The following is a 22,983-nucleotide window of genomic DNA, read 5'->3' on the forward strand; positions in this document are numbered from 1 at the left end:
CCGACGATCGACTGTCGATGCAGAGGTTGCATACCTTGAGACTCTCGAAGCCGGCAATTTGGATGAGCCTCTTTACATACGACGCAAAGAGCTTGGACTGAGTGATTGGTAAAGACAAAGTAAGAGAAAAGGCAAAAAAAAAAAAAAAAAAAAAAAAGATAGTAAGTCATGTAATCACCCCAAATATTGGTCTCTATTGACAAGGCACAATCAAAGACATATCTTCCCGGTGCGCCTGGTAGCTGCATCGAATATTGCACGATTCCAAACGAACTCATGATGACTTGAAAACGCTTCCTCTATCTTGTTGTACCACAATACTGCGGACAATTGTACTATATCTACATACTGTATTATATCAAACCATCACACTACTCAAAACAGACTAAAGATTGCAAAGCTCGGCTCGCCAAAGCGGCGGCGATAAATACAAAAATCAATTTTCAACCGCATGCTACTTGATTATTCTTTTCTCCTTATCAAATTAACACTGGCCTCCTACGACCATTAACCCCTGCTTTCAAAATGTCAAATCTTCTCTCTCCCGTGGTATATGTGTATCAAAGAGTGTCTGGTATCCCAATGCTGATTCTATATGCCTTCCGCCATGCGCCAAAAGAGTGTCGTAGCAAAAAGCCAAATAACCAAATATGTAAGATCATCCTTCACCAAAAGTCGTATGTGCATTGAGTATCCATGAAGCGTAAACATAAACATGCTGTCGTTGTCGAATAGACATTATCGTAATGAGTGTCGTGAAAAGTGAAATGAAGGGTGGTTGGTGTTGAAGTTTAAATGAGGATAACTAGCATCGACAGAAGAGCGATAAAAGCGGCAAAGCTGGCCGTCAAGCGGGATGCTGAAGCCTCGACAGTTGAAGGTGCTGCGGTCTCGTCTGACGTAGAGGTTGAAGTGCGTGTCTCGAGTCGTGACCTGGTCTCACTCTCGCTCTCACTCTCACCTGAAGTGGTGGCAGTAGAGGCATCTGAATCGTCTGTTTCTGTGGCTTCCGTTACAGCGGCCCCCGATTCTGTCTCAGTTTCGGTAGCAGCAGTCTTATCAGAGCGTGTGGCTTTGATTGTGGTCTCAGTAGCAGCTCCAGAACTGCCAGTCTCTGAAGCAGTTCCCGAACCATCTGTCTCAGTTGCGGCGTCACCAGTCTCAGTGGCAACCTCTGAATCAGTATTGGAAGAATCTGTCTCGACACCCTTGGTCTGAGCAGTTCTTGAACCTGTTTCTGTGATGGTAGAAACGACATCAGTCTCAGAAGACTCCCCAAGGGATGATGTAACAGTCACGGTAACTCTATTAGTTGTAAAAGGCAAAGTGGTGGACTCACCAGCTGCAGAGTTTTCAGACCCGTCGGTTGATGCCTCTTCAGCTGCTGTTTCAGTCTCTGTCGCTTCGGTTCTCTCAGTCGTATTGGCACTCTGTTCGGCAGCTTCCGCAGATGTAGTTGGCTGTGATGCATCTGAAGATGATCCAGCTGCTGTCAGAGTCGGCTCTGAGTCTTGTGTGGAATCAGCTGCCGTAGAGACAGGCTTGGAATCGTCCGTAGAAACAGCATCAGAGTCGTCTGTGGTAACAGGGGCATTGGAAGTAGGCTCAGGCTGATCCGTGGTCTTGTCTTCCTGTGCGGAAGTAGGCTCGGGAGCATCATCGGTCGACTGAGGCTCAGCAGCACTGCTTGACTCAGGTTCAGATTCCTCTGCGGTTGTGATGGCAGCAAATCCGCCCGAGGTAGCTTCGACCTGACTCTCCGTCTCCACGTCTGGAGTTCCAGTGACCTGAGACTCGGGGGCAGGCGCGGCTGTCGTGGCACTTGTAGTATCCTTACCGTCACAGAATTCGGTGAACTGTTGGAACTTAGGTGCGACGTAGTCTCGCTCAGTTTTCTTAGTCCCCTCAGAGTTATCGCTGATGCATTCTCGACAAACGCCGTAACTTTTACGGAACGAGGAACCGTCGTTGCAAAGCCTATCTGATTTTCCAACGGACTGAGCAATTCTGTACGCGCCATTGCAATCATCGAAACAAATGGCCGGAGTAACGTCTCTTGTCTCCAACATATGTAGTCCACGTCGCTGGTTACTACTGGGAGCGTAATCGTAGTTCTCTGCCACCGAGGTAGTAGCATCGGGCCAGTCACTCAAGGTCGTCTGAGAGGCCCAGTTGCCCGTTGTGAAGGTCTTGAGCTCACTGCTGACGACCTTTTCGTAGACTTGCTTCTCGAAAATGTCGTAAGAAAGACCGAAAGCCTCAGGGTTCAGATCAAAGTATCCGGGAGATCGTGGATAGTACTCAGTCTCATTCTTGCGCCATTGAGGCTTCTTAAGTTTAGGAGCCTTGATACAGTACTGGGGCTCACATAGGTAGTCATCAGACGGTGGCTCGGCCCAAAAGTTACACCACGATGGCTTGGGAGGGTTACAGACGTACCCGGGCTCACAGCCAAACGTGCGATCCGATTTGGGGTCGAGCGGCGCAGATCTGCCTGTAGGCTTAGGGCACAGAGTAATGCGCCCGGGAATAGCAGTAACGGTGGTTGGAGGAAGCTGTACGGTCTGACCAATGACCAATGTGGTGGTGTATACAGTTGTTGGGCCTGGGACCACTGTCACAACAGTTTCTCCGTCCTCTGTAAGAGTCACCGTTTCTGCTGGAAGACGCTCAGTAACGACGGACTCTACTGTGACAGTGGCCTGTTCACCGGGCACAGTCACCACGGTGCGCTCTCCAGGAACTGTAACGGTTCGCTCTTCACCAGATACCGTCACAACAGATTCCTGGCCAGGAAGAGTAACGGTTCTCAATATAGTCTTGTCTTCGCCTGGTTGGATGACAGTTCTGTGAATAGTCACAGTCTCATCTTCTCCAGTCTCGGTAACAGTAATTCTGGTTCCAGGGATAGTAACAGTACCGGTAACTGTCAAACCAGGCTCAGTAACGGTCGTTCCAGCTTCAGTAACAGTGCTACCAGGCCTGGTAATTGTTACTTCAGGAAGAGTGATAGTGGTCCCAGCTTCAGTCACAGTGCTGCCGGACTCTGTAACAGTCTTCTCGGGTAAAGTCACGGTTGTTCCAGCCTCGGTGATAGTTAATTGAGGGAGTGTTATAGTGGTCCCAGGCTCCGTGATAGTAGTTCCAGCCTCAGTAATTGTGGGACCGGGAACTGTGATAGTTTCTCCATCTTCGGTAACTGTAGGACCAGGTACTGTAACTGTATCTCCATCTGCAGTGACGGTAACAGGAGGTAGAGTGACTGTGTATCCATCTCCGGTAACTGTAGGGCCGGGTACTGTGACGGCTTCTCCATCTTCGGTAACTGTAGGACCGGGTACTGTAACTGTACCTCCATCTGCAGTGACGGTAACAGGAGGTAGAGTGACTGTGTATCCATCTCCGGTAACTGTAGGGCCGGGTACTGTGACGGCTTCTCCATCTTCGGTAACTGTAGGACCGGGTACTGTAACTGTACCTCCATCTGCAGTGACGGTAACAGGAGGTAGAGTGACTGTGTATCCATCTTCGGTAACTGTAGGGCCGGGTACAGTGATTGTATCTTCATCTGCAGTGACTGTAACAGGAGGTTGAGTCTGCACCACAGTTGTGCCCTTGGTTACCGTTTCGGTCACCGTCTTAGTCTCTGTCGCCGCAGTTTGGGTTTCAGTCACTGTCACCTTATCAGTCATCGTCTCAGTGACCTTGTCCGTGACTGTCTTGGTAACATAAATCTTGTTTGTCACGGTGACAGGCTCGCCAGGCGCGCTTCAATCGTGTTAGTGATAGGTCTTCAAAGAGCCTTTGGTAACTTACCATGACTGTGTAGTGACAGGGGGCGAAATTGTGGTAGTAGGAGGAAGTGGTGTGTCGCTGGTTGTGCTAGGGGGCTCATAAACCTCGGTGCTCGAGGTTGAAATTTGTGGAGGTTCATATATAGAGCTCGGCGGAGGGTAAGGTACTACAGGTTCAGATACCGTGGTCGAGGGCTCTGGGGCCTGGTAAGTTGAACTTGTTGTAGGATCAGGCACTGGAGCTTGCTCGGTCGTCGTCGTGGTTACAGGCCCAGGAGGCGTGTAAGTAGGGTACGGGACCACTGTAAGTTGACTGGTTGTAGTTGGAGCTGGAGCTGGTGGCGGATTGGCAGTATACCCTCCCGTGATGGTCGGAATAGGGGCAGGCTGATTGCAACTGCATGCGAGGTTATATACCATCTTCGGGCTTGTCTCAGTGGCCACATCCCCTTGTTCAGAGACAGCAGCGCTGGTTTCCTCCAGCTTCTGTTCTTCCTTTTTGGCATCGTCCTCGATTGAGACAGATTGGGTGACCTGAGGTACTTGCGCCAGTGATGTTTTCGGCTCGTCATCAGCTCCATATGTTTGAGCGTTGGGTGGGTTAGCAACATAACCATCTTGGATCGGTACTTCGTTGTTTGCGGTAGCAGTAGGCTGTATAGTGGCAGCTTCGCTACGTCTATGAAGAAAGTTTTCGCCGTTTCGAGCCGGAATCTCAGCGGCTGCAACGCCTAAGACGTTGAGCAATAGTGAGAAGCGCATGACAGGCGACTGTCTTCTATGTAGCGAGTGTTACCGGCGTGAAGCTCACAATAGCCAGGTAATGAATGTGGTAAAATGAACGTCAAGGCCCTACTCTGCTTGACCGAAAGGTTAGAGAACGTCAAACAAAGGGTGTAAAAGTATTATCCTCGAATAGATATATGATGAAGGATCGGGTCAAGGTTGGGGGCTGAGTAAAAGTGCCTTGACACTTGACACCACTTACAACAACATCCACAATTGGTATTAATTTCCTCTTCGATAAGCCACTTGAGCGTATTTCCACGGCCGGTGAGCAGATGTGAAAGTCGAGTAGAGCCTAATCACCAGGGTCTCGAGCTGATGACGAGGGTGAATGAGTAAGGAAGTAATCAAACTCAATAGCCAAGCATAAGCTCAGGTGAAAGAGATCCCGGATTGACCACTACAGAGAAGACGGCTTTGGACAAAGAGTCTTCACAAAAGATATCCTTGACCGGGTGTGCCGCTTGAGCTAAATGCTAATATGGATGCGTTGTGGATACCTTAACTGAACTGGCTTACTTGGGGCGATGCGTAGCATGAGCAACAATGCATATTGAACATGGTTGAAAGCAAGGGTCTGGCAAGGGTACGTCCGTTGGAATATGCCCCAATCGAGCAAGCAGCACGGCCTTGTAAGATCCGCTCGAAGACGTTCCTTGTCATGGCGCCTTAACGCTTTCCATTATCGCGCATCTCATACTTTTCGGCCCAAGGCTACGGGCCGCCAAGGGGCTGAGAAGGGACAATATCACAGCACATCACAGTAATAACCCATGAGGGGATTGCCGACAGAGCCACCACATGACAGCCTACAGGACCACAAGTCCGAGATGGCCAGCAATTGAACGGTGACGGTACACCAGGCCTTAGCCCGAAAGCCGAGGATTGACGCGTAATATTGTGACATTGACAACACAGAAGTGATGGATGAGATAGATGTTGGCAGGAGATAATAATAGACAATGCGGTATCACGGCCTCCAACTTCAATAGTAACTGCCTGATGAGCGCCATTGATGCTGTGGCTAATGCAAAGCCGGATCTCAAAGAACACTGACTGGTTTGGGTGCTGACAGTCTAGAATTTCCCGTATTAGATGTGCAACTTGGCCAGCCACGTTGCTTTTGATGCGAGCGATTGGCTATCGCATAAACAATGAGGCAGAACAAGTGCGACACACAAAGACGTGCTTCTTTTGGATGGATCCCAAAGAAGAAACGAAGACGAGTTGAGGAAAGTAGTTGAACACGACCAATGGAGGCTCCCACCTTCCGATACCAAGGTAAGTTTAGTCGGTGGCTTACAGTGAAACGGACGGGAAGGAGGGCGCCACAGCCTGATGTTCTCAGGGCCATTTGAAATCTGATTGGTCATGGCCCAAACAAAGCAAAGAACCCCATGACGACCAGTTGTTATTTTTTTATTTTTTTTGCTTCGATTCGATCCAGCCCTGTAAGGGCGGGAGCGAGTGGAGACATATTTATATCCGAGATCGTCGATAGCTTAGTACCTTTAACCTTGTGTCTATTTGTATGTCAACCTCTTTACTCGGTAACTCTAAAATCTCTAGATCATCACTTGCTTGAATACAAAATAAAACTAAACCACCATCAACTCAAAGTTCCGCTAGAATTTCGCGTACCTGACTCTAGAAGTCGGTCGGACGATGTAAGCACGAGGCGTTGAAAGCTTGGGTGCATATTGAGCTAGTAGGCTAGCTGACCCACCAAAGCTTACTCCCCCACTGGGTCGACCCTGAGCCCCGCTGTGGTCCGCAGGTCGAGCCTTATTCGAGTTGATGGAAGTAAAGGTAGAGTCGAGTTCTTCCTGCCTTCCACAAACACAAGTCGGTCAATGTAGTGCGTGCTCGGATCAGATACGGTCCTTCGTCGACTTGAAATGATTCATCACCCAACCTCTTTTTCTTTGTTCTCCAAATCCACACTCATTTGCCATGTCAATAACCAAACAAGCCTTCATCGCCTCGACTTTGGTATAGGCGTTTTGTCTCACACTCACACACTTGCGCGACTTTTAATTCATCATGGCTTGTGGGGGCAGCGATGAAGTGCATTCATGTTGCAGCAGAACAAGACACCTCGAAGGATGACAACGCATTTTAGATGGAGTCTAAAAAGAGGTGCATCCTTGTAGCGCAAAATAACATGCATTTTATGTGTGAACCGACCATCACTTTGGACCTTTCTCCTTAGTCTCACGGAGAGAATCTGTGAGGGTGTGGTGTCGTTACATTATCTCCTCCCCGACATGTGCCAGTGCTTATTTTCGACAGGGATGTAGATGGTAAGATCAACCCTGTCTCTCCAACCCGGACAAACCCAGCCTCCAAAAAGCCTCTTTCGTTTGTCCTTCAACAGATGGCACTTTTGGATTTTGCTCTTGAGTATCTGACATTTCTTACCAGAAGGAGCCAATTCTCCCGTTCGGTCATGTCCGCGTCCGCGTCCGCGTCCGTATCCAGTTGCAAGAGGAGGTAGTTGACAACTAAATTCTTTTTCCCGATGGTTTAGCCAACTGGTCCAACCGGTGGGGTGATTCTTTGTCCACAAGGTACCGATGAATATACGCCTTTCCTGAACTGTTGCACTTTTCACTCTGTGACCAATGCCATGAGGAAATGGGGCTTTTCCGAGCCATCTCATCATCCTGGCTTAGTTCAAGGCTGATCCTAACCAAAGTCCATCAAAAATTCCTCAATGTCAGCCCTCAATTGTTACCCACTCGTCACCAGCAACAGACGACTCCACGCCTGAAGTGGATGAATGTTTTCCAACGTTGCCAGGCCACCAGGCTTGCTAGTTAATGGCTGGTGGAACGAATGCTCGCAAAGATTGAGGCTGAGCAGACACATGGGAGTTATCCCTGCTATAGACCATAACTTTAGGAACAGCATCAGCCCAAAACCGTGACTGTGACCACTACAACGATGTAGGGCCAGAGGACATGCATGCTGCATCGCGAACAAGAACCCACTAGACCTCATGGGTAAAATTCGATGGTACTATGTACTCAACATTCCCTTGTCGACAAATGTGCTGTCTGATCACTCAGCCTTATCCCCCATCTCGTTCGATCTCGACCGGACCCAGTGGCGAACGTTTTGCTCGACGGCGAATACTCTCGCGTTACATCTCTGCATCGAGACGAGTCTTACCGACCGTTTTGAAATCTCCCCGCGCCGTTTCTTTCCATCTTACAAACATTTGCCTTGGCGTCTGATTCACTCATCCTTGCCCGTTTATGTACAGTACATTTTCACGAACTCGCCGACTACTAAGCCGCTTGGACGCTTCAGCGAATCTTGATTCTGGGCCAAGGTTATTTCTTTGTTCAATAGAGATTTCCTGTCTTCTTATACCAGCCCTGCCATTCGTTCGAATTCGCCACTCGCTGGTCCTCAGCCCGCTTGTCGAGTTTTGTACAGTCTTTAGAATACACGATAGGCAATGGTCCAGTAGCAGCTTACTACCATCGCTTTCTCCCAAACTTCTGCTCTGTGTGACGCCTACTTAGAAAGCCAATCATCTCAGACATGATGTTGAGAAACACTGCGTCCTGGGCGTTGTTAGCAACAGCCGTAGGCCCAACTATCGCTCAGTTCAATAACTGGCAAGATGGCCAGGTCAGCTCTGGAATATGTACATGGCAGCAACCAAGAGGTAAGCATGCAAATTGATTGATGCTTGGAGGTCATCTCTAATATATAATCAGCAATTATGATCCGCGATATGATATATCTCGATGGCGGCGATATTTCGTGGTTTGCTGAAATGAATGACAAGACAACGTTAACTGATTCTACCCCAAGTACGCCATACCATTATATGTTTACCTTGCAATAGCTGACCGTACAAGGCAACGATGCGGGAATCATCCTCAATTTTAACCTGAGCACCCCGTTTAACGCAAGTACCAATCTGACGAGTATCCTTCTCGACAGCCCAGCCATGTCCAAGGCTCGTGGTGGCTCGGGGAACAGTAATGGCGCTGCTCCCAACTTTCTTGACGGTGCCCTTCTTGGAAACGACGACGAATTCTTCCTCTATGGCGGTGATCTCCTGGAGAACAACGATCTATACGAACCCCCCGCGAAGGACGTAATCCTGGGATACCAGGCCTATCAGTATGGACCAGATAAGTCAACATGGAAGCCAAGTTTTGTTGATAGCAAGCTGGACGAGAACGTTACCCGATATGTCGCATATGGAGGAGCTGTGAATGTGCCATCCGAAGACCTCGCGTTTTACTTCTCTGGCTTACGATCACCGACGAAAGGAGAGTTCTTCACGAATGACCCGGAAAAGAAAGCAACCAATGTCTCTGATACACTGATCATGTTAAATCTAGAAGAGCAATTCTATGAGACCTGGACCAACAAGACACTGAAGGGTGTGAAGGGACGTGCTAATGCAGAAGTCGTTTGGGTTCCAGTTGGCAAGAAAGGTATTCTTGTTGTCCTGGGGGGTGTTGTCTATCCTCAGTGGGCGGGACAAAGTCGCAAATCGGCGAACGAGGAAGAAAGCGTAAGCAACATCAAACATGATACATCGTACATTTTAACGCTGACATAAACTTCACGATGACAGAAGAAACAGAGCCCCAAATTCATGCAAACCATTGATGTTTACGACGTTGAAAATGACAAGTGGTATCAGCAAGAAACCAAGGACGGTCCTGGGGCACGAACACGGGGTTGCGCCGTAGTAGCTACAGCTTCAGACCGTTCAAGCTTCAACATCTTCTATTACGGCGGTTTCGATGGGATTAACGTGAAAGAAGCATTCAGTGATGATGTGTGGGTACTCTCGCTGCCGTCTTTCACCTGGGTCAGGATCAACGAGGGAAAATCGATTCATGCTCGCGCAGGACATAAATGCTTCATGCCGTATCCTGACCAGATGCTGGTCTTTGGTGGTTACACACCACTAGCTGGAACCCAGATTACATGCCTTGAGAAAGGCCCGGTGGTGAACTTCAATGTTACCAGTGGAGAATGGTTGGACAGTTACGACCCTGATGAATACAGCGATTACGGCGTCCATGAAAAGATCCAATCAGAGATTGGTGGCGATGCCGCTGGTGGTGCAACAGTGACCGCTCCTGCGGGAGGTTGGACTACTTCTGCTCTGAGGGATATTTTTGATACAGAGTACGACACGAAAAAGATCAAGGAATACTGGCCATACAACAAGGCCACCTCTACAGGAAGGCCTAGGCTTGACAACCCAAGCGATGGTGACGAGGATCAAGATGGCAGTGGTGGCTCTGGTCTTCCAAAGTGGGTTGCGCCAGTCCTGGGTGTTGTTCTTGGACTTATGCTTGTCACTGGTATCTTGGTCGTCTTCTGTCTCTGGCGCCGTCGCAGGATTTTCAGGAACAGCAACAGTGACTACGGGACTGAAGACCCGGGGTCACGAATCCGATCATGGATCCGAGGTCAATATAACGAAAAGGCCCCCACTGTCACTACTGATGAAACCCCTGTAAGCCCAAGCACCGATATGGCCTCTACTGCACAGGTCGTTGGGTTGTCGCCCTCCCCAGTGGGCACTCCTGCCAATACTTCTTCGCCTGCTGAGGTGGCTGACACTCAGATCCATGAGATGGCTGGTAAGTTGCGAATATCGTCTCGAACCAGTTGAATATGAAGCTAACAGGTCCAGATACCTCACGACCACCCGAGCTCCATGACACAGGACTTTCGCCAATCGATATCATACAGAAGTACTCTCATTTTGCCTCTGATAACAAATCTCGTTCCATGTCCAACCCATCCAGCAACTCGTACTCTGTCGGAGAGCACGCAAGTACAGTTTCGAGGTCGACAGAGCCACATATCTCCCAACCCGACTCTCCTACGGCTGGACATGGTGGTCATACTCGCATGACATCTGATGTATCTGGTGTCACTGAAAACAGTGGCAGACCGCCTCGGATAGCATCTGATGTGTCTGGTATTTCTGAAGGCGACGCTTCTGCTCTCCGACATATTACAAGCCCTATAAGCCCTAGAAGTGACGATGGCAACATGCCTTCGCCGCCATTCCCTGGTATGACAGAGGATATCCTTCCTTCTCCTCCTGCAGATCTCACGCCTTCATCGCCTCCTCTTAATACAGCAGTGTCTCCTGTTCCTGTGTCTCCTCCCAGTGCCAACGAGGCGCCCGGTCGGGACTATCTTACAGCCAAGGCCTCATCAAGCCCGATTAGAAAGAGTATGTTTAAGGAGAGCGAGGAAGACATGGGGCAAACAAAGTAGTCACACTTGGGTTGGGTGGTGGCTATTTGCAAAGCGGCGTTTCTAATATTTTGGAGGTTATATCATGTCGGATCATAGGGCACATATCTAGACTCGGTGGCAGGACATTCTTTAACAAGCGCAGCATTTCGGGGTGGTGATACCACGGGTTAAGTCGGTTACGGAACAACACTCGTTTTTGGTAAAGCATTCACGTCTATCTATATACGTTACTTTTGGATACATATATTCATAATTTCCAACATTGCCAGTCCTGTTCTAGGGCCCGGCGTTTCTAATCAAACCAACAACTTTTTTGCCCAGTTCGACTTTCCATTTGCCTTGTCCAATATCCGTTTCATAAAAAACACCATAGCATCAACATCTTTAAGAAATGGGTTTAAACCTCAACAAGCTGATCATCTTCATCTGCGACTTCTTCCACTCGGCCATTGGCAGTGTCAGGCTTATCCTCGATAGCTTTGACTCCGTTTGCCTCTTTGACATCATCTTCTCCCTCGCCTTCCTCATCTCGTGCCAGTACCTGCACCAACCGCTCGCATGCCTCTTGGACGCCCTCATCATTGACTCGCTGATGTGTCTCTCGAATGACAGGGTAAACCTTGACACGGCGCATAAGCTCACGTCCCTCGCGTGTCGTCGTTAACAGGGTAATCGTCTCCACATGTGTCTGTATGTTCTGGTTGTCTGAGTCTCGCTTCTTGTCGGGTGGTAGGAGTTGGAGATCAGGCAGCATGTCCATAGTTTCATCAACATCGTACTCCTCGTTACCCATGATAGGGAGGAGGATGTAGGGAAGGATATCAATCGCATCGTCAGCCAAGAAAGACGGATGGGACTTGACCTCGAAAGCAGCGTTCTTTATAGTGCTGGCAACACCCTTACGTCGGATGTCAGACTTGTGCTCGGTAAAGACCTTGAGCTTTGTAAGAGGAATGACCTTGTCGTAGGCCTGCTCCTCGAGGAAATGCTTTCGAACATCGTCGTGCTTGGAAAGATCAGCAAAAACGTACGCTAGATAGTCAAAGTCTGCGTTCTTGTTGTATGTGCCATCCTGTCCCTTGACAAACAAATCCAGGAGCTGGTTGAGGACGATCTCGTCTGAGCCCAGCTCCTTGGGGGGTTCTTGCTTTCTCTTGAGGAAATCTTTCAGACCATCCCACTTGGAAAGGTTGGCAGCAAGCATGGCTAGCAAGTTGGCATTTGGTTCCTCAGGGTTCTAAATTTTAGATCAGTGACTTGTTCTTGGTAACTCCAGACTATCACACATACCACTATGAGATCAAAGACGATTCCTAGGAACTTTTCGTCTGTTGCCAGAAATTTAAGCACCTCTTCGTCACCAGATAGGTTGATAAGCATTGTGAGAGCATGTTCGGCAATTTTCTAATGATTCCGTTAACTTAACGCACGTTTTTATGTCCTTTTACGGCCATGCTTACAGGGTGGTCGCGAACTAAGAAGCTGAGATGCTTGATCGGCTGAAATTTCTCAGTCTTGAAAATGCTAGGTTCCGACAATGAGTAGGGAACCAGATTCTCAGCAGCAAGCAGACGAATCTGGGCATTGGGGTTGGCGATGAAGCCCACGAGCTACAGGGTACTTTTGTCAGCTCAACTCGTTATATAGAGCATCGAGTGCCATATACCTCTTCTAGTTCAGTCGGCATCTTGTCTTTGTCTTGGGTATCTTGAACAAATGTTGTTGGAGTGATTTTTTAGAGTTGGTTGACGATTTTGGAGGGGCATGACAGTAGTAGGGGTCGAAGCCTGAAGTCATCGCTGCTTCAGTAGGCTGGGCGTCATTTTTAGTGGCTGCTTGTGAATTTTCAGCGCGGACCCACAGACTGAAGAAGTTTCCAAGGGTCTCTTTTGTGTCATCATGGTGGCGGGGCAAAACCCAGCACCTGCTTGTCATAATTTTCTGTAGGCCGATCTTGGGATTTTATAGTCACACGATGTGGCATATTTATATTTCTTTGTTCCACTAAACATGAGCCAATGGTCGGTTCATGTTAAGAATTGAATATATAAAAGCAATGGATGTCACATGCGACCTTCATGTTCTCGATTTGACTATAAATAGAGAACAGCAAAATTAAACAGGCTGGATCTCGTATATATAGTGTACTGATATGTTGTTCATACCTTTTGGACAATTTCAGAACCAAGTATTCCTCAGCATCTACTATACACCTACCTATCAGGACAATCTCATCATGATTCACAAACGAATACATCGTCAACTTATGGTTATAATATTGCCCTGACTTACCCTGCAGCCACAATGGACATTTGGCCGGGTGTATAGATATTGAGTATTAAGGAAGTCTTCTTCATATGAAATCCGGTGTAAGTACTCTATTCAGAAACCATCGATCTGTTTAGGTTTAATTGATCTATTGTCAATCTTCTTGTGGTTGTTGTCGTCGTTCTGAAAGCGGTGAGCCCAGAGCACACACTAGGCCAAGGTAAGCAAGAGGGGTCCTTATCGATAAGGCAAAATTTTTGAAATTCTACCTAATTGCAACTCCCAGTCCGCCCACATTGTGACATCTCCAAGTTCAATACGCCCAAAATGCCCAAGGCCACTACTCCTACTGCCATGCGGCAGACCCGTCGACATAACCCCTTGGAGGACGACATCACTGCCACTGGTATCCTAAAGAACAAGCCTTCCAAGAAGCGATCAAAGGGTAACGATGATGAGGGGGAAAACTTTGTCGACGACCGCGCCTCTCGAACAATTTTGCGCATCGGTCGCGAGCTGGCCGAGGAGGAGAATGCTGGCAAGCCTGTCGCTGCTAAACCCACTATCGACAACTTTGGTTACGACTCGCGATTTGGCGACGAGGCTGAGGAGGAAAACAAGGTCTACGACGACGATGAGGCTTGGGGCGACGATGACGAGGTTGTTGAGGAGATCGAGGTTGATCCCAATGACCTTGACATGTACCGAAAGTTCATGCCCGACGAGGAGGATGACGATTTGCTCAAGCACGGTTGGGATCTTAAGCCCACAGGAGAGGAGCAGGGCGAGAGCGTCAACCTTGCAGATCTGATTCTGGAGAAGATTGCTGCCCACGAGGCGGCGCAGGAGCGACGTGAGAACAACCTGGGACCCCCCGACGAAGAAGAGTTTGAGCTGCCCGAAAAGGTTGTCGATGTGTACACCAAGTAAGCTAAGCCATTATTTGCTGTGGATTGACAGAAGCTAACAATTTCAGGGTTGGTCAAATCCTTGCGCGATACAAGTCCGGTCCCTTGCCAAAGCCTGCGAAAATCATGCCAACAGTGCCGAACTGGGAAGCTCTGGTCAACATCACCCAACCCGAGAGCTGGTCGACCAACGCCTGCTATCAAATGACAAGAATCTTCATTTCAAGCAAGCCTCAAGTGGCCCAGCGATTTATGGAGATGGTCATTCTCGACCGTGTCCGTGAGGAAATCTACGAAACCAAGAAGCTCAACGTTCACTTGTTCAACTCGCTCAAGAAAGCTCTTTACAAGCCTGCTGCTTTCTTTAAGGGTTTCCTTTTCCCTCTCGTTGGCAGCGGGACGTGTACACTTCGAGAAGCCCATATCATCTCCGCTGCCTTGGTGAGAGTTTCGATCCCTGTCCTTCACTCAGCCGCTGCTTTGAAGGGTCTGTGTGATATCGCTGCCCAGGAGGCGTCGCACGGTACCGAGGGTGGAGGTGCCACCAACATTTTCATCAAGGCCCTTCTCGAGAAGAAGTACGCACTCCCGTTCCAGGTCATTGATGCTCTGGTATTCCACTTCCTGCGATTCCGAAGTGTCGACCCTGCTTCAATCAAGGCCGGCGACACCATGTCAGGTATCAACGAGGGTGATGCCAAGACCAAGTTGCCCGTTATCTGGCATCAGTGTTTGCTTGCCTTCGCCCAGCGTTACAAGGGAGATGTGACAGAAGACCAGCGCGAGGCCCTACTTGATCTTCTTCTGACACACGGTCACGCTGCTATTGGACCTGAGGTGAGAAGAGAGCTGTTGGCCGGACGAGGTCGTGGTGTGCCCATCGAGCAGACAGGCCCAACGCTGGATGGTGATGATACCATGCTCATCGACTAATGGAGTTGATGAATGGCGTTTCTAATGAATGGGTGCATACATGGCGTACGGCGTATTAAAATGTTTGTAAGCTGGTTCGACATTGAGTTGAGTTAGATTTGAGTCTGTTGGAGACTAGAAGCCTACCTCGATACCAATTTTATAAAAGATCCCTTGGCGGTTTACTTTCAATAATTGTTCTATGCATATGAGTAAACGCTCTACCTTGATTAGTAGTGTAAAGGTCTTTGAAGTCTGTTGTGGGGGATATCCATCGCTATCATGCGCCGGTGATACTAAGGGTCGGAAGGAAGGAAGAAAGGAAGGGGCAGCCACGGACATCGTGGTGTTTACTCGAAACAGCACCCACTCGCCAGAAGCTAGCTTTTCCACTGTTATTCCATCTTCGTTATTTCTACTAACACACCTAATCACCTATGTTTCCTAAAACAAAATTGGACATTCCTACAGAACAACTTGTGCTTCTTCTTTATCCTTATCACCTGCTTTCAACTCTTATGCATGTACCTGATTGTTTACCTAAGTCTGTTGCAAACACATAATACCGCCCTATTGAGTCGATCTTTCTCGACAGAGGGATAACCTCTTCCAAGGGGTGCTCTCTCCAGCCTTGCCATGCCGATATCATCTCGTTCAGATCCAGTATTGCCAGCGAATTATCATAATATGAACGAGCCCAAGTATTTTTGATTCATGCTACCGGTTGTAGCTTATTCTAACACCGCTCTAGCTATTTCAATGTTCCGCTGGGAACGCAGGCGTCCCCCTCCCTCGCTCCGCCTTCGCTTTTTGCGTCCGGTCCCAAATATGATAATACTATGAGACACCAGCCGAGTCTACCTTCGATGCCAGAGAATGTATTCTCGTCTCCGTTGACTTCAGGGGGTACTACGCCTCGTCCTCTCAATCGACAATCTGTCGAGTCCTCAGGGTTCGGCGTTGACCCTCCAAGACCTCCTCGCGATGGGTTCGAGTAGGTCTGGTTCCCACAGGGTTACTGGGCAGAGCGCCAGCTTATGATTTCACGAAAGAGCTATTCAAGTAAGGGTTTCTTCAAATGGATAAATCGCTCGACAAAATCTGCCAGTGAATCTGACGTCCGAGACATGTCACTTGGTTCTCCTTTGACATCGATATCAGCGCCACCCAACTTCCAAGGCTTTGAACCACCACAGCCAAGGCCGCCTTCCAGTCCCTTTGTATCCGAGTCGGCGCACGTCTTTTCACTACAGCATCCCAGCGTCATTCGCTTCTCAGATCAGATTCAAGACTTCAGCTCAATCTCCCCAAGCTTGGATAGGGAAAGTGTGGACTCGATTTCCCCAATGAATAATTTGCTGCCACCACGAACAACAGACACTCCGCCTTCTACATCATCTAGCTCTGGGAGTCTCTACGGAAAGGCAAAGAAGAGTATCGGGTCCAAGCTGAAATTCAAAATTCGTAGAGAGGTCAGTTAAGTGCAATAGGGACAAAGAGCGAAACTAATTCTTATAGGCGACGCCATACTCAGCAATGCCCGAACACGAACACCACTGTTCAACGATAGACGGTACTAGGAACTACACCAGCATGCATCAAATCACAAAAACAGGGTCCTGGTTCAAGGATGATGTATCAAGAACCAAGTTGCGCCGAAGGTTTTTTGGACGACCACCATGGGGCCGCAAGGAGTCAGCCGATTCATACAGCAGCGTGACTAGCTCTGTAAGAGAGATACTCAAAGGTGAGACTTCTCCCCCATCTCTAGGTTCAAGCTCCACATCTTGTATGTTCTCTGTAACGCTTGTACCTGGAAATGAAAGAGTGTATGCTGACACTTGGACAGTACGAGTCAACTGTGTCGATAGTCCATATCCAGGAGGGGTATGTTAGACCAATGCCTAGAAACCAGAAGATACTGACTTTTCTCTTGGTTCAGGAAGCAAGACGCATCAAGACACCTCCGCTTACTGAAGGCACTGCGAATGGTCGGCCACGTTCGTTCTTTACTGAGACAGTTGCTCCTGCAGACGTGGAAGAAGTGGACATCCAAACCTCCTCTTCAAGGAGGCACTCTCTGCAGACAGTCTATCACAAAAGTTATGCTCCTGACACTACCGAGTGGTGGGAAAGAATCCCCAAACAGCCCGTTCGAAAGAACCCTTTCCAGGGTCCGGCCACTTTTGAATTCGAACTCCAGGAACACCTGCCAAGCAGTCCAATTTGCCCGGCTAACGAGAAACATGTCGGTGGCGGGAAGGGTGTATGCGTTTACCATGGGCGCAGAAAAGGAGCATCAAAGATTAAGGGATGATTTGTTTCGCGTTTCGCTTGGTGAGAACAACCCGAGAAGACCGACCATGTCTGGTATACCAATAGGCTTCAGGGTTTAAGAGAGATTGCGGTTCGTTTCATGCCTTGCCTGCCCGTCTGTGATTGCACAAGAACTTGAGTCTTGACTATGTCGTGTCACTTCAACAAACAGTAACCGCGTAATTGGTTTAGTGGTAAAATTCTCCGTTGCCATTCAAGCGACATCGGGGAGCCCTGGGTTCGATTCCCAGATTACGCAGTAACAGGCACTGTCAAACGCGACATCTTTTGCTAGTTGTGTAGACTTTTTTGTTGTATTGCGATCCTGAATGGCGTGAAGACGTTGATGGTGTTGGTGGCGTTGGTGGCGAAGGTGGTGGCCTCCATCCGTGCAAAGATGCCCAACCACAAGTAGCATAAGGGACGAAATTAGTTAGTCACTTTATGCTATTTAGACCAGACTCTTGTGCTATTTGTTTTTATACCCTAAAGCTCATATACTTAACTTCTATTTCCCGCTTATGAAGAGGCCAATTGTCGTCTGCCACAAGTGGTCGAGTTTATAATTATGCTGTGAGAGTGTCTTGAATAGAGTTTCAAAACAAATAAGCTACGAATCTCTATAGTTACCTTTTTCTTGTTGGCTGGGTTCCCGTAACTGGAGTATGCCAAATCGAAATGACCCACTGAATTCTTTCTAGCATCACATCTACCAAGCAAAGTCAGGCACACCAACTGAACCACTCATTCTCACAATTCTATGTTTTTGATGCCCAGTGACAGAGTGAACAAGATCTAGTACTCGCGCTTACCAAACTCAAAATCTTCATTATTACAGCGTTCATTTGAACCTGTGGCCTACCCACACTACCATGGCGCCAACATCAAATATCCACGCTCGATCACATAGTCTGCTCCTTTTACAAAAGCTCCTCAACCTGCGTGATGGCGCAAGTCCTCTTACCCTCGTGATCGACAATCTTGAGCAGCCTGCGCGGCCAGTTCTTCGTGAATTTGTATCACGAGCAAAAGTACGTTTGTGCGCAGCTGAAAACAATCAGTGTGACTGACACGAGCATCTCAGATCGCAAAGACACAAGTCATCTTCTTGTCGATGGTGACACTCAAGAAACCACAAGATGCAGATGTTTTCATAAAGGCTACGGGAAGAGACCTTCAAGCGGTTCGAAAGGACTTGCTAAACCATTACCCTACGTTCAACCCTTTGGTAGACAAGGGAAAGCCCACTCAAAGTAAGTCGAAGAGTCATCAACTGGACAAGTTTCTTCTTTTTTGGCTAACTATCATAAGGGGCCGTCGTGATTATAGACTCACTCAACGCTCTCGCTTCTGCGGCTCCGCAGTCGCTAGCAAGCTTCTTGTCAAGCATCATCACACCCGCTGTCTCTATCGTCGCTACATATCATGATGACGTGCCTATTGTACTACCACGATCATTCAGCGAGTATGAGCCTCATCCTCTGACAGTCCTATGTCACTTGGCCACAGCAATCCTCAGACTATCGAGTTTGTATCAAGAGATTCAACGTCAAAAAGCTCGGAATCGAAGTATCCAGGAGCCAGAATGGGGTCTGAATGAAGATCGCGAGGGACTGCTCGTCGGTCTGGGGGAGAAGGGCAAGGATAGAAACGAAGACAGCACTGGAGTTGTCATCTTTATGGAACTGCGACGACGAAGCGGAAGAACCGTATCCGAAAAGTTCATTCTCAATCCCAAAGGTTCAGCAACAGCAGCTCTACCTGGCAAGGTGTGTTTGCTTACAGACCATCCTATGTTTATCACAGCTACGGATAGTGGTAAGACTGGCGATGGAGAGGAAGGGCCCGAGAGTACTTTCAACCTTGGCTTGACGGAAAAGCAACGCAAGGATAGGGAGGGTATTGTGCTACCCTACTTTGATGCGCAAACAGATATTGGAGCAGGCGAGGGAGGAAGGATTCTGTACGAAATGGGTAGAGAGGATGACTTTGATGACGAAGAAGATGAGATATGAGAAAAACATAGCCCTTTTCGAAACAAAACTGATGTTTAATGAGTATTCTTTATTCAATGTGAAGTAGAAGTTTGGACACGCCTTTCAACAAAGGCCTTGCTTGACCTGAGGTTGTGCAAGACAACAAAAGGATTATAAACAGCAAGATACTTGATGAGATCTTAGGAATCTTGTTTGGAATTTTTATTTTTATTTTACTAACTGTTTTTACAACAGTCGACTAGTCTCTTAATCTCAAGATGTGTTATGTTACTTGATGAATCTCGCACTAGTATGAGGATATATGCGACTCTCAGTACTATTTACTCAAGACAGTGAATGAATTCAGGAGGGATAGAAGAGAGATAGAAGAGTCGAAATAATCTATACTATCCAATATGTTGATATGCAAATAGTAGGCCATCGGAAAATAGCATCTTAAATCGGAATGCCAAGTTGATTCTGTTATCTTATCAGCACAACGCCCTCTAACATATGCCCAGATCCACTGTGATCTTCAACCGTGGTTACATGCAGAACATAACGAACCAGAGTAAAGTTACAAACCAACAAGCCATATTCACGACTGAATTGGTCTTTAGTACTCTTAAAATCAGGCTCCCATTCTAATTAGTACTTCCCTTGGCGTGGCTCAGTTTCGTGCCGCTTCGACGTCATCCCTCTAATCGCCTGCCTTCTTGACACGTAGTGGTAGCGGAAGGACTTCAAGACAGCCAAACGAACCACATCTACAACCAGCGCGATACTCCCCTATTCTTCTACCCTTTACAACAAAGCGCAAAAATGATCAGCTCCACGCAAATATCAAGGCTTGATGGTAAACATCCTTTCCCTATTGCAGCGCAAACTTATATACTGACATTCTACAAGGCCTTATGCTCTGCGCCTCGGTTGACGATGAACAGGTATACCCTCCTATTCTACAAGCTCGACCAAAGCTCCATACTCACAGCTACTTTTCTAGACCGAATCTACCCTCGCAGAGACCAAGCAGAATGTGCGCCAAGTCCTCCGCAAGCTCACCCGCAACTCCGAGTCCCAAGCCTCCATTGAAACGCCCAACCATACGCTGCACTATCTCATCGACTCGGACATAGTCTTCCTCGCCATCTGTGCTCCTTCGTACCCTCGCAAGCTCGCCTTCACGTACCTCGCCGATCTGGCCCGCGAGTTCACCACCAACTACCCAGCCTCCCAAGTGCACAACCCTGCCCTGCGACCGTACGCCTTTATGGAGTTCGACACCTTTATCTCCAAGACGAAAACCACATACGCCGACTCGCGTGCCACCGCTAACCTCGACAAGCTCAACGACGAGCTGCGCGATGTTACAAAAGTCATGACCAAGAACATTGAGGATTTGCTGTATCGTGGAGATAACCTGGAGCGCATGGGCGAGATTAGCTCGAGGCTGCGAGATGACAGCAAAAAGTACCGTCGGGCTGCCGTGCGTATCAACTGGGAGCTTCTTCTCAAGCAGTACGGTCCCTTTGGCGCTCTTGGGTTCATCATCATATTCTTCCTGTATTGGCGATTCTTTTAAGAAATGCAAGCGAGCTAGTTCTGTTTATACAAGCCTAATGTCTGTATCTGCCTACATGGTATAAAATCATCTTCATTTTCTTGATTGAGGCTCTGGTAATCGTTCCAAGCGCATGTTTAACGAGTTTCAGCATGTTCCATACAAAGGGAGGGCTAGGGTGCTGAATGCTATGTGATGAATTGTGACAAGTCAACTCGTCTAAATATCCATTTAACCTCAATCGCTCATACTATGCTGTCCTACGTGGGCTTGTATGTTACTCCAAACTCCAAATGCCATCTGTTCTACCCAAACCACCCATGAAAGCAAATAACACCAATTTTCGGTCGCCAACCCTGGTACCGTTTGTCCGGTCCTCACTACATGACTATGCAGTTATCTGTAGACGCCTGAGCTTGCGATGTTGGCGCTGTCACCGTATGCTGCCATTCGAGATGCTCCCGGTACGCGTCCATATCTTCATATCCCAGATCCGGCCGGTACGCATCCTCGTCATCGTACTGCTCCTGAGGCACCGTTGATTCTGTTTCGCAATATGGGCACAGAAGGCCGGCTAGCCAGTCGCGGTGCTGTGGCGCTATATGATTTGCGATGGCGACCGGCGCAAAGACAACCTGCTTTTCCTGATGCCCAGATTGACTGAAACCTGTCGCCTGCCAATGCGGGTTGTCGGGGGTTGGCGATAATGTGAGAATCGGAGACGCCGCAGCTTCTTGAAACGTTCGTATCGAAGGCATGTTTTCAATATCCTCCCATACTATGTGGCCGTCACAGTAGTCGCACACAAAGGCAATATCTCGATCGCCGAATCGCTTAAACGACCCAATGGCGTTGCAGAGGCGCAATTCCTCCCGGTATCTCCGTGAATACTCGAGCTCGTCCGGTACGGTTTTATCTATTGCCCATTTGCGTTGTTGTCGGTAAATAAGGAATGCGCCCAAGCATCTCGAAGACGATTCCTTTTCTGAGGTGTGTATTCGTCTTGCCGCTCGACATTGCGTTCTGTGTAGCTTTCGTTGTAAAGTATGTGTCTCGCGAACCCATACTGGGTTGATTGGACCACCAGAACGGCTCCAATCCTTTATCTGTTCTATATGAGAAGTGAATTGAGTTTTTAACGTTCTCAACTCTTCAAGAGATTCATCTAAACAGGAAGTTAGCACAAATCTTCCTTCCAAATGCCGCTCTCGTTGGGCGACTCGTAGAGTTTTGCTTTTGACATACGCTTCCTGTCGGTCTCGTAGTATATCTGTCCATTGACCAAGGGTGCCAGCTCCTGGAAATCCTTCTTGGCCTCGTCCAGCGCGGAAGCGAGAGCGTGAACCAGCTCGTGCTCGTCAGGTCCCCAATGACTCTTGTCAGCCAAACTGAGGATGCGCAATCCTTGAGCGAGGAGGTTCGCAATGGCCGCAAGCAATGACCCGACTGTGTCGAGGCTGCTCATGGTTCGGTTTCGAGGATAGTGTTGCGATTTCCCTCGAGGGTCGGCCGACAGAGAGATCGCGGGGTTGCACCGAGGGCGGATAACGTAAGCTCGTAGAGTCGTAGTCAGGTATAGTTCGTGTCTGTAGAGGAGAGGTGAGAGTCAAGTAAAAGACCTCGATCACCGTCGTCGTCGCGGGGCGAGGGACAGAAGCGATTGGGGGCGGCGCATGAGGTTTCGTCGACTCGAACCGGTCTCCCCGGCTCGAGAGAATTGATCTGATGAAGAAGACGCCGTAGGTATGTAACAAGGGACCCAAGCTAAAGCAGGGCAAGGTAGGGCGGAATAAGCTGAGGGCTGGGCTGTGCTGCCCTATTTATTTACTCGAACTTTTGTTTATGTACACCAAGCAACCGAAGGCATGAGGCTGAGCAAATGGTAGGTACGTAATATGATGTATGTAGCAATTGGCTTCAGGGTCCTTTCCCGTATTGTCAAGGTGTGTTTCTCGTCAAGATGAGGCTGTGCAGCCAAAGAATTACCGGGGCCGATTGTTCAGACCGTCAGTTGAAGATTCCAGGGAGGCTTCGACAATACGGACTAGAGAGGGAAGAGAAAGACTGCAAGGGATTTGGGATTTGTGTTTCACATGTAGATACGACGCAAAATGTGGCCACTTTCTCCAGGTATGAAACGGCCACTTTGATACACACTTTGAATCAAATAGAAGCTGAGCTGAGGCTTGAGCTCCGCAGCC

General features: G+C 48.4%; 8 protein-coding genes and 1 non-coding gene across 9 annotated transcripts; 6 read left to right on the top strand and 3 right to left on the bottom strand.

The window, feature by feature from the left end:
• Positions 1-309: 309 nt before the first annotated feature.
• EDB82DRAFT_579413 (uncharacterized protein) lies at positions 310-4,979 on the bottom strand. The gene is made up of 3 exons (XM_025737855.2): positions 4,783-4,979; positions 3,817-4,651; positions 310-3,768 (listed from the first exon to the last, which is right to left on the bottom strand). Exons 2-3 carry the CDS (start codon positions 4,554-4,556, stop codon positions 792-794), a joined length of 3,717 nt encoding a protein of 1,238 aa, XP_025592673.2. The 5' UTR covers positions 4,557-4,651; positions 4,783-4,979; the 3' UTR covers positions 310-791.
• Positions 4,980-8,019: 3,040 nt separating this feature from the next.
• On the top strand, positions 8,020-10,870 carry EDB82DRAFT_310743 (uncharacterized protein). Its single transcript, XM_025737856.2, has 5 exons — positions 8,020-8,259; positions 8,312-8,407; positions 8,456-9,123; positions 9,187-10,210; positions 10,264-10,870. Exons 1-5 carry the CDS (start codon positions 8,133-8,135, stop codon positions 10,857-10,859), a joined length of 2,511 nt encoding a protein of 836 aa, XP_025592674.2. The 5' UTR covers positions 8,020-8,132; the 3' UTR covers positions 10,860-10,870.
• Positions 10,871-11,143: 273 nt separating this feature from the next.
• Positions 11,144-12,788, bottom strand: EDB82DRAFT_310748 (uncharacterized protein). The gene is made up of 4 exons (XM_025737857.2): positions 12,508-12,788; positions 12,302-12,451; positions 12,132-12,245; positions 11,144-12,078 (listed from the first exon to the last, which is right to left on the bottom strand). Exons 1-4 carry the CDS (start codon positions 12,526-12,528, stop codon positions 11,239-11,241), a joined length of 1,125 nt encoding a protein of 374 aa, XP_025592675.1. The 5' UTR covers positions 12,529-12,788; the 3' UTR covers positions 11,144-11,238.
• Positions 12,789-13,208: 420 nt separating this feature from the next.
• On the top strand, positions 13,209-15,041 carry EDB82DRAFT_310762 (Bystin-domain-containing protein). The gene is made up of 4 exons (XM_025737858.2): positions 13,209-13,210; positions 13,264-13,329; positions 13,396-14,035; positions 14,086-15,041. The coding sequence occupies exons 3-4, from the start codon at positions 13,437-13,439 to the stop codon at positions 14,948-14,950; spliced, it is 1,464 nt and encodes a 487-aa protein (XP_025592676.2). The 5' UTR covers positions 13,209-13,210; positions 13,264-13,329; positions 13,396-13,436; the 3' UTR covers positions 14,951-15,041.
• A 575-nt stretch (positions 15,042-15,616) lies between these two features.
• On the top strand, positions 15,617-17,246 carry EDB82DRAFT_529471 (uncharacterized protein; the record flags this gene model as incomplete). Its single annotated transcript, XM_065609206.1, has 6 exons — positions 15,617-15,630; positions 15,681-15,923; positions 15,993-16,401; positions 16,448-16,718; positions 16,779-16,816; positions 16,872-17,246. 6 exons carry the CDS (start codon positions 15,617-15,619, stop codon positions 17,244-17,246), a joined length of 1,350 nt encoding a protein of 449 aa, XP_065463318.1.
• A 176-nt stretch (positions 17,247-17,422) lies between these two features.
• Positions 17,423-17,504, top strand: EDB82DRAFT_t236. The gene has a single exon. It is a non-coding gene; the product is annotated as a tRNA-Gly (tRNA).
• A 221-nt stretch (positions 17,505-17,725) lies between these two features.
• On the top strand, positions 17,726-19,740 carry EDB82DRAFT_513801 (Elongator complex protein 5). Its single transcript, XM_025737860.2, has 3 exons — positions 17,726-18,276; positions 18,330-18,498; positions 18,557-19,740. The coding sequence occupies exons 1-3, from the start codon at positions 18,118-18,120 to the stop codon at positions 19,258-19,260; spliced, it is 1,032 nt and encodes a 343-aa protein (XP_025592678.1). The 5' UTR covers positions 17,726-18,117; the 3' UTR covers positions 19,261-19,740.
• A 9-nt stretch (positions 19,741-19,749) lies between these two features.
• EDB82DRAFT_310798 (Longin-like domain-containing protein) lies at positions 19,750-20,983 on the top strand. Its single transcript, XM_025737861.2, has 3 exons — positions 19,750-20,077; positions 20,131-20,165; positions 20,225-20,983. The coding sequence occupies exons 1-3, from the start codon at positions 20,044-20,046 to the stop codon at positions 20,801-20,803; spliced, it is 648 nt and encodes a 215-aa protein (XP_025592679.1). The 5' UTR covers positions 19,750-20,043; the 3' UTR covers positions 20,804-20,983.
• EDB82DRAFT_310814 (uncharacterized protein) lies at positions 20,969-22,494 on the bottom strand. The gene is made up of 2 exons (XM_025737862.2): positions 22,028-22,494; positions 20,969-21,947 (listed from the first exon to the last, which is right to left on the bottom strand). The coding sequence occupies exons 1-2, from the start codon at positions 22,245-22,247 to the stop codon at positions 21,163-21,165; spliced, it is 1,005 nt and encodes a 334-aa protein (XP_025592680.1). The 5' UTR covers positions 22,248-22,494; the 3' UTR covers positions 20,969-21,162.
• Between the last annotated feature and the right edge of the window lie 489 nt (positions 22,495-22,983).

The sequence above is a fragment of the Fusarium venenatum genome, assembly GCF_020744135.1.
Source record: "Fusarium venenatum strain MPI-CAGE-CH-0201 chromosome Unknown EDB82scaffold_4, whole genome shotgun sequence".
Classification (NCBI taxonomy): domain Eukaryota; kingdom Fungi; phylum Ascomycota; class Sordariomycetes; order Hypocreales; family Nectriaceae; genus Fusarium; species Fusarium venenatum.